Here is a 10,041-nt window from a genome sequence, read left to right as displayed (position 1 = left end):
CTCTTGAGAGTCCCTTGGACCGCAAGGAGATCCAACCAGTCCATCCTAAAGGAAATCAGTCCTGGGTGTTCATTGGAAGGACTGATGTTGAAGCTGAAACTCCAATACTTTGGCCACCTGATGCGAAGAGCTGGTTCATTGGTAAAGACCCTGATGCTGGGAAAGATTGAGGGCAGGAGGAGAAGGGGGTGACGGAGGATGAGATGGTTGGATGGCATCATCGACTCAATGGACATGGGTTTGGGTGTACCCTGGGAGTTGTTGATGGACAGGGAGGCCTGGTGTGCTGTGGTTCATGGGGTCGCAAAGAGTTGGACACGACTGAACGACTGAACTGAACTGAAACAACTCAGGAAACAGAGGCAAGTGTAAAGAAGAAAAATGAAAAGCAGTGGTATTCCCAGCAATACCGGTAAGCAGGAATAACATTCCTGAGAATTGTCTATAGTTTTGGACTGTTTTTCCCATAGTACCCACAAACACGCTTTTATGCTCTTTAAATACAATACAACCACATTTATATTGTTTATATTTATATATAAATAACATTTCATTATTACATATGGACATTCTATACACAATACATTGTTGTTCGATGGCTCAGTCCCGTCCAACTCTTTGCGACCCCATGGACTGCAGCACACCAGGCTTCCCTGTCCATCACCATCTCCTGGAGCTTGCTCAAACTCACATCCATCAAGTTAGTGATGCCATCCAACCATCTCGTTCTTGTCATCCCCTTCTCTTCCTGCCTTCAATCTTTCCCAGGATCAGGGTCTTTTCCAATGAGTCAGGACTTTGCATCAGGTGGCCAATGTATTGGAGCTTCAGCTTCAATATCAGTCCTTCCAATGAATATTCAGGATTGATTTCCTTTAGGATTGACTGGTTTGATCTCCTTGCAGTCCGAGGGACTCTCAACAGTCTTCTCCAACACCAAAGTTCAAAAGTATCAACTCTTCAGGGCTCACCCTTCTTTATATCTAACTCTCACATCCACACATGACTACTGGAAAAACCATAGCTTTGACTAGACAGACCTTTGTTGGCAAATTAATGTCTCTGCTTTTCAATATGCTGTCTAGGTTTGTCATAGCTTTTCTTTCAGGGCACAAGTGTCTTTCAATTTCATGGCTAAAATCACCATCTGCAGTGATTTTGGAGCCCAAGAAAATAAAATCTGTCACTGTTTCGATTGTTTCCCCATCTATTTGCCATGAAGTGATGGGACTGGAGGACATGATCGTTTTTTGAATGTTGAGTTTTAAGCCAGCTTTTTCACTCTCCTCTTTCACTTTCATCAAGAGGCTCTTTAGTTCCTCTCTCCTTTCTACCATAAAGGTGGTGTCACCTACATGTTTGAAGTTATTGATATTTCTCCCAGGAATCTTGATTCCAGCTTGTGCTTCATCCAGCCCAGCATTTTGCACGATGTACTCTGCATGTAAGTTAAATAAGCAGGGTAACAATATACAGGATTGACCACACTCCTTTCCCAATTTGGAGCCAGTCCCTTTGTTCCATGTCCTGTTCTAACTGTTGCTTCTTGATCTGCATATAGGTTTCTGAGGAGGCAGGTAAGGTGGTCTGGTATTTCCATCTCTTTAATAAGAATTTTCCACAGTTTGTTGTGATCCACACAGTCAAAAGTTTTAGCATAGACAATGAAGGAGAAGTCGATGTTCTTCTGGAATTCTCTTGCTTTTTGTATGATCCAACGAATGTTGGCAATTTGATCTCTGGTTCCTCTCTGCCTTTTCTAAGGATACATAACAAACATCACAATACAGAACAAACATCAATTACACATAAAATATATATCACATATAATTAATATGTATTTTTCCAGGAGCGTGTCTTTGAATCTGTGACGACCCTTGGAACCCCTGTGCTCGCCTGCTACTCAGGGGAAGCCCGCTGCAGCAGTGGCCAGAGCTTGCACAACTCAACTACAAGTCCCAGCATTCCACGCGCTGGCACGCGTCGGGGGGGATGGGACCACAAGTACCAGCAGGCTTCGCGCAGACGCAGGAACCACGAGTCCCAGAATGCACTGCACGAGGCTTGCGCAGGGCCCTCCGGGACATGTAGTCGTCTATGGCGCTAATTCCTATTCATTAGACCGCAAAGAAAATGCAAATTCCTCGAACGGTCCACCAACGCGACTTTTCAGGGGCCAGTGAGACGCCTGAACGCGTGACAGAAAAGTAAGAAGTTTGGAGGCCAATCTGTGGCGCGGATGCAGGACCCGTGCGCATGCCCGGCGGTCGTCGGCGCCAGCCCAGCGCGCGCTGGAGACTCCGAGCGGCAGTCCTCGCCCTCGCGCCCCGCCCCGTCTCCGGTTCCCCTTCCCGGTGAGCCTGCGCAGATGGTGCAGGGCGGAGGGCCGCGGGGAGGGACTCGCGGCGCCTGCGCAGAGCGGCGGCTTCTCTCGCGAGGACGGACGCCATTATCGCATCTCCCCGACAAACACCACGAGAATTCCGCAGCCCACACGGTAATTGCAGCTCCCGCAGCCGGTCGCGTCTCCACCTCCCCCTTCCCGCGGGGCGAGAGCGAGAGCGAGATCTCCCCTCCTCCCTCCTCCCTGCGCCCTCCTCCGGCCGCGGCGCCCGCGCCGCCGCCCCCGCCCCCCCGACAAGGCGACCGGCCCCAACGGCCCGCCGTCCTGTGCACCCCCGTCTTAGCCCTGTCAAGCCTCCTGCCCGCCGCGCTTCAGCGCACCCGCACTTGGCTCCGGCCCCCCATCCCCCGGCCCGCCGCCCCCGCCGTCGCAGTGCGCGGGGTCGGTCGCGGAGCGGGCCTCCCTTCCGGGACCAGGCCCGCAAGAGCAGCGTCCGGCCGCGGGCGGGCGGGGTGGGGTCGTGCTGCTGTTACTGCGGTGTAGCCGCTCCGGGTCGTGAGCCCACGGGCGGGCAGGCGGCTAGGCGGCTCCCCCCGAGAGGCCGGAGGCCGCGGACGCGGGGACAGCGGCTGCGGGCGGAAGTGCGGGAGGCGGCTGTTTTCGCTGGGCGGGCGGCGGGCCCGGGTGAGGGGCGGCCCCGGGGACCCCTGCCCGGTGCTCGGAATCTCCGAGCCGCCGGTAACGTTAACTCCGTGTGTTTAAAGCTCCTTTCCCGCTCTTTGGCGATTAAAATAAGCGTGTTCTCCTGGGACGTCGGGTCCTGTCGCGGCTCCAATTTTGAGAAAGCGGATGCCGTGTGTGGGTCCAGTGCTGCGGCCGGTCCCGCCAGCGTTTCCAGCGCTTTTCATCGCGGCGGTCCGGTCAGGTGGACAGGGAGGTGGCTGCGGCCCACGGAGGGAAGGGGCTTCCCTGGGACACACGGCCAGGTTTGAACGCGATCTGTCCCAAGTCCATGTTCTGAAAAAATTGCACACGTTTGATACTTAAATAAAGTAATGCCACAAGTGTCAATGGAAAACTAAAACAACAGCCCCCACCGCACCTCCCAGTTCCACTGCTCCAAGACTTTATCTTTTTGCTGTTTCTTGAGGAAGTTCTTCGTAGCTAAAAATAATAAGCTGGCACTTTCCTGGTTTTATACATTCCTGACTTGCTGTTAACAGATAGGATGACTGACTTTTTCATATCGCATCTCACCTCTATCCTCTGAATTCACTATGTTCAGTTAGTTCAGATTGTTTATAACTAAGCAGATATTACTTCACAGCCAGGTAGTCTGTTTCCCCTGTTATACGGGTTTTTGCTTTTTTCTGTTGTTGGTGATGGCCTTTCTTTTTCTTTGCGCTGTCTATTCTTGTTGACTCTACCTTTTATTAATTTTTTTTTTTACTGTTCCCTGAGGCATGTGGGATCTTAGTTCTCTGGGGATTGAACCGGTACCCCCTGCAATGGAAGCATGGAGTCTCAACCACCGGACTGCTAGGGAAGTCCAACTTTACCTTGTTTTAGATTCTGAAGGATGGCACTAAACTCTCTTACCGTCCCCGTCCCCAGCCTTGTGGTGTTCTTTTTCTAACCTGGATTGTTTACTCCTTAGACCAGCAGCGGTGTCATCCTGACATTTTCTTTTACTGTGCACCTGAGTTTGTTCAGGTCTCATGTTTTAATCTTGACTTCCTTTATTTCAATGAGCACCTACTGCCAAGTAGCCTTATTCCTTTTGGATAACTCTTCAGGATCCTCTTTGGTGTTAGGACATTTCTGGAATTCCCCCAAAATGTAGAGTCCTACTCTGACTGCTTTCTGACTCTGGGGACTTGTCCTTCAGCTCTGGAATTTGAAAGTCTCTTGTGTCACTTGAGAATGTCTTCTGCTCTGCTTTTGTGGTGGTTTAGTCGCTAAGTTGTGTCCGACTCTTGTGACCCCATGGACTGTAGCCCGCCAGGCTCCTCTGTCCATGGGACTCTCCAGGCAAGAATACTGGAGTGGATTGCTATTTCCTTCTCCAGCTCTGCTTTTACTCTTCTGTTTTAGGAGTTTCTGTTAGTTTGATGATGGACATCTTGGATTAATCCTCCGAATCTTCTGTCATTATCCTCTTCCTGTGTCATCTTATTCTTGTATCTGGGATAGAAACATTTATCCTCCAATCCTACTTTAAAATTTTTTATTTCCACAAAGTTTAATTTCTAAGGATTGATAATGTTCCTTTTTCATAATAACGTATTGTTTGATGAATGTATTATCTCCTTGACTGAAGATACTAGTAAGGATTTTTTAGTTCCCTTTTGTTCTCTGATTTCTTGTGTCCTATTGTGTCACTGTTTTCCTCTTTTTAAAAAGGCTGGCTTTTTGCTTTGTGTGGCAAGTACTCTTCAAATACTGGTAATTGTTGTTGTCTAAGGCCAGAGGAAGCAGGCAGAGAACTTGTGAGTTTGGGGGGCTGATTTTTTTGGTCGCATCCACATGGTGGCTTATGGAATTTTTGTTCCCCAATCAGGGATTGAACCTGGGCCCACAGCAGTGAAAGCATGGTGTCCTGACCTCTGGACCACCGGGGAATTCCCCTGTGGGACTACTTTTGAAAATGTGCAGGTTTCCTATTGAGTTTTGGGGAACTTTTTGTTGTGCTGGGACCTCAAATGCCAGAAGGCAGATTTTCTCTGGGCCTCTCAGCTTAAGGAAGATGCCTTTGATTGGGGGCTGCTCCACTTGGTCTAGGGAGGGCCCTTGTACAGCTCTTCGTACGGGACCTGACTTCCATGTGCAGGCACAACCCTTGCCCTCTCCTGGTCTGGAGTCCTGGCCTTTATAGGCTTGGAGGCCTCCTTTGTTGTATCCACTCCTGTGTGCTCCGATTACTGTTTCCTCTTCCCCCATTAATCTTTCTGGTCTGCCAGAAATTTGCAGAATCTCTTGCACATCTTATCTTCTTTCTTGTGGATTTATTATATGATACTAAAAGTCACTTTAATAGGATGAGCAGAGTTCACCTCTGAGGCCAGTCGCTCTGTGTGAGTAGGTATTCCAGCATCACTTCTCATCACCCTGCTCTCCTGCCTCCCCTTGGCTGGTAACGAATGCCCGGCGGCAGCGGGATGACTGGCCAAATCTTGGTCCCCGTGGGCTCCTCCTCTGCATTGCACTTGTGGGCGGATGGTGTTTGTTCCCACTGGATTTTCTCCTGGCTCCAGAGCCATGGAAGGGTGCCAGGCTTAGCTGGGGAATGCCAGCCATAGACGGTGTTAGAGCAAAGATTGTGGTTTTAGCCTCTGCAGGGGGCTTGTATCAGTGGGCCAGAGTTAAGGATTGCCTCTAGGCAAGCGGTGATTACTGTGCTTGGTGTAACCTTGATGCATTTTAGTTGATTGTCCTTTGAAAGCTATGAATAGTGAAATACACCAGTTGTGTTTGCCAGGGCCTTGCTAGTGGAGGCATTGCCATCACTGGGCATTTGTGAGAAACATGGACTCTCAAGCCCTGTCCAGATGTATGGAATCAATCTGCAGCTTTATAAACTTATCCTTTTGAAGAAACTTTAGATTTACAGAAAAGTCACAAGAATAGTTCAGGAGCTTCCCTGTGCCCTTTACCCACTTCCCTTAACATTGATACCTTACATTATTAGATATCCTCATGAAAATCAGAAACTTAACATTGTCACACAGTACTGTTAGCTCAAATGTGGACCTTGTGAACTTCATCAGTTTTCTACTAATGTCCTTTTTCTGTTTCAGGATCTAATCCAGGACCTCACTCTGCATTTAGTTGTCATGTCTCCTTTAGTCTCTTCCAATTTGGGGTGTTTACACATGTCTCCCAAAATGTTTATAAATTACAAAGGAAGAATTATAACCTCACAGTGGAAAAACCTGGCATCTCCAGTAATAAGACATAATGATATCACGTTCCCTGATGATATGCATTGAGAAAAACGCATACATGAAGTCTAATCATGAGAAAACCCAAATTGAGGCACATGCGCCAGAATCTTGACTAGTGTGCCTCAGAAACGTTCCAGGTGTGGAAAGATAGCAAAAGATTCAGAATTTGCAAGTTAAAAGATTGTCAGGTATAGTACATGCACTTGCTGAAGAAATACTTCTATGCTAGATGGTCCACAAGGAGCTAAGAGAGAAAGACCCACCAGTCTTGTTTGCTGCTGCTGCTGCTGCTAAGTCACTTCAGTCGTGTCTGACTCTGTGTGACCCCGTAGACGGCAGCCCACCAGGCTCCCCCGTCCCTGGGATTCTCCAGGCAAGAACACTGGAGTGGGTTGCCATTTCCTTCTCCAGTGCATAAAAGTGAAAGTGAAGTTGCTCAGTCATGTCTGACTCTTAGCGACCCCATGGACTGCAGCCTACCAGGCTCCTCCATCCATGGGATTTTCCAGGCAAGAGTACTGGAGTGGGGTGCCATTGCCTTCTCCACCAGCCTTGTTTGGTGGGTGGTAAATGGTCTGCCTAGTGCAGGCTCTAGGTGAGTCTGTGTAAACAGCTCATTGATAACACCCTTATAGCTTACTAGCCTTAGTTTTTCTTTACGATCTCATCTACACTATAAATTCTGAAGACTTTAGCTATACAGTTAAATACATGATATCATAATGCCAGACTGACTTTAAAATATCCTGTGACTTTACCACTTTTAACTATTTAAATCTGGAAAAAATAAGCATTTTCTCATTTTGAAGAAAGGAGTTCTGCGGGTAATGTGTGTTAAGGTTCTTATTGAGAATGTCTTAGAAAAATGTGTAAAAAGCCCTTCCTTTCCAAGAGGGGGATAAAGATCATTATTGTGTCCTCTGACTTCACATACTCCATGGTCAGAAAAACAAAAGCACATAGTGAATTGTTCACTGGAGGTGCCCTGAACTATTCTGAAATGTAGAGTTCGAAGGAATTTGACAGCATCTCTTAGGTCCTGTGGTTGCAAGTTGCTCTTAAAAAGTGACACATGCTTCTTATTCGGGGATAGAACCTGGAGCTCACTTAACAGCTCAGAAGACTAGACTCCTAGCATCAACCCTCCTTTCAGAGTACTTTTAAGAATTCTCAGCCCTTTGGTTTCTCACTTTTGTGTAGTTTGTGAAACCAGTTTAAAATGAGAGCTGTAGCTAATCATCTCTTCTTATGCCATCTGCCTTTCTGTCGGCTCTATCTGTGCCCGGCCTACCTCCTGGGAAGATGGGGCTGTCTTCAGATCTAAAGGGCATGCTCTTGACCCCGTCTCATCCCCTACCCTCCCCGCCCCAGCCAAGCATCCTTTCACCATAATAGTACGTCTTCCCGGGTATGTCTAAGGAGGCTGAGCTTGGGATGACCGCCCAGAGCCTGCCCCTGCTTGAAACCCGTGGATGCTTTTGAATTAAACTGTGATGGAAACCTTAACTTCCCAAGCAGATAGCACACCCGAAGCATTGTGGAAGTCACCTGAAATGATTCCATTTTTGAATTAAATTCTTTGTGTTTTTCACATCTACCCATTGTCAAGGACCGTCTGATTTGATTTTATGTTTTGGACCACCTGCCTTCATGGTGGGGTGAACAGTGAGATGGCCTTGTCTTTATAGTGACCCACATACTGGGGTGGGGGGATGTCGTGATGGTGCTGACCGCTGCCCCAGACAGGTGACCCATAAGGTTGGATTGCTGACAATACATAGATGGTGGAAGAATGAAATCCATCAGCAAAGGCCAGAGAAGGTGAAGAGATGAGAACAGGTAGAGAGGTGAGGGGAGCGTCTGTGGAAGGTGACTATACTTCCCTTGTGCTGAGTCCTTCTGTGTTAGCGTTTAGAGTAGTTGAGTGCGGGGAATGCTCTGAAAGAGTGAGTGGGCAGGAAGAGCCCAGGTAGGAGGGGTGGGTGGGGGTGGAGTGGTGTCGAGAAGCTGGGGACTGCGCTGAGTGGCTTGGGGCAGAGCCCTGTACTGACAAACCTTTTGTAATAAAGATTTACATTGTGTGCTACAAAGAATGCCGCTTCTGGTCTCTAGTGATTTTTCCTTTCTCTTAATGATGGAAAGTCATCAAATAACTTGAAGCAGAATTACACCTTTCTAAAGTAGCAGTGGGTTTGGATAAACTGGCGGGGAAAACTTGGTGCTGGCATTTCCTTGTTGGTGTGAACTGTGTGTCCCTTGAGTGTGCTAAGAGCCCTGGGCACCTTGATCTTCCTGGATGGAGCGGGGACAACTCAGGCTGGGTGCCAGCTGTCACCACCAAGTACACCTTGTGGTCGCATTGGCAGGTGGGCTGCAGGATGGGACAGCCTGCTGCTACACTGTCCTGGGAGCGCTCGTGGCTGGAGCCAGGGTGGACCTCAGGATCAGGTGCTGTGGCACGCTGCCTTCTCTGCTGGGATCTTCTGCAAACACACCTCGTAATTCATGACCTCTCCAACTACCCCCTTCTCCCCACCCTGATTTTGACTGAATCTGTCCCAGGCTAGGTGTCCTGTTCACCAGCGAAGAGGCACGAACACAGTTTATAGTTATGTGGCCTTCTGGTTTTGAAATGAAACACTTGATGGATTTTTTAAGGTTTGCAGGATTCAACTAACACATTTTTTTGTGGAAAAAAAAATGGCTTTAATATTTTTTACATTATTTTAAATTTGTGTGGTTTAAGTTTATGTAATTCAGGTGTGTATAAAATGCAGTCCTACTGTGTTAGGAGAGAGGAGGTTGAAGGGGTGCAGGAGGATGAAAGCCAAGTGTGCTGCCTGCGCTCCCTCCATGCCAAGCGTCAGTAAAACACTCCACTCCCCTGGCTTCACTGGTCCTCACGGCTTCTCCTGGGATCATTCAAGAGCTCAGGAAGCCTGCTTTTCCTCTTTGGGATTTCTGTAGATGTGCTGTAACCTGAAGCAGAAATTGCTCCTTCCAGCCAATAGTAGGTGAAGCAGGCAGAGTCAGTTCAGGCTGGAGCACCCTCAGGAAGCCACCATCATTTTTCTGCTTCTCAGTAAAAGTTCCTGTTTCTTTATTCCCCCGTCTCAGTCTCCAGGCAGTTTCAAGAGTCTAGAGGTGCCACTGCTGATGTTAAATGCTCTGCTCCAGAGAAGTCGACAGACTTTCTGTAAGGGACTGGATGAGTAAACAGTTCTGGCTTTGGGGTCCTTCCCAACCACTCAACTCTGCCTTTGCAGAAGCCAAAGTAGACGTGGCTATTTTCCAATAAAACTTTTTTACAAAAACTAACTGCTGGTGGGGCCTGCCTCTCAGACTGTGGTCTGTGACTCCAGACACTGTGCTAATGCAGGTGGAAGATGTCCAGGCGGGGAGTCAGTAACACTGAGCTGATGGTGAGGGGTGCTCCCACTGGGTCCCTCTCTGCACAGGCCACTCCTCCAGCAGCTGTGCCCGTCACCACTGACTTGAAGGGTCTGGAGGTTTTATTTTGGAAAAATCTACGCGGAGAGAAAAGTCAGAGGCAGCCCTGCTGAAGTATAATTGGTGTCAGATGAGAGCGCATCTTTCTGTACTTAGCACTGTTCTTTGAAACAAAAGCCTTAGCAACTCTTCATAGGAACTGGGTTTGGATTTTTTTCAGGCTTGAAAGTTGTAAGAATAGTACAAATGATTATGATGTAGTCTTCTCTTAGGGCTTCAGATGCTAATATTTTACATTTGCCC

The 10,041-nt window shown here is 48.2% G+C and overlaps 1 protein-coding gene across 7 annotated transcripts in view; it reads left to right on the top strand.

The window, feature by feature from the left end:
- The first annotated feature begins 2,301 nt into the window (after positions 1 to 2,301).
- Positions 2,302 to 10,041, top strand: part of BANP (BTG3 associated nuclear protein) — a 68,945-nt gene continuing 61,205 nt past the window's right edge. Inside the window, exon 1 of one of the 7 annotated variants that reach the window (XM_027513837.1) lies at positions 2,302 to 2,497. In XM_027513837.1, coding sequence (XP_027369638.1) covers positions 2,369 to 2,497 — 129 coding nt within the window. In that variant the 5' untranslated portion in view covers positions 2,302 to 2,368. The remainder of the gene's footprint in view (positions 2,498 to 10,041) is intronic. The other 6 variants (XM_027513836.1, XM_027513841.1, XM_027513840.1 and 3 more) reach the window with 6 other exon arrangements.

This window comes from Bos indicus x Bos taurus, chromosome 18 (genome assembly GCF_003369695.1).
Source record: "Bos indicus x Bos taurus breed Angus x Brahman F1 hybrid chromosome 18, Bos_hybrid_MaternalHap_v2.0, whole genome shotgun sequence".
Lineage (NCBI taxonomy): Eukaryota > Metazoa > Chordata > Mammalia > Artiodactyla > Bovidae > Bos > Bos indicus x Bos taurus.
This window is presented reverse-complemented; position numbering and strand designations above follow the sequence as displayed.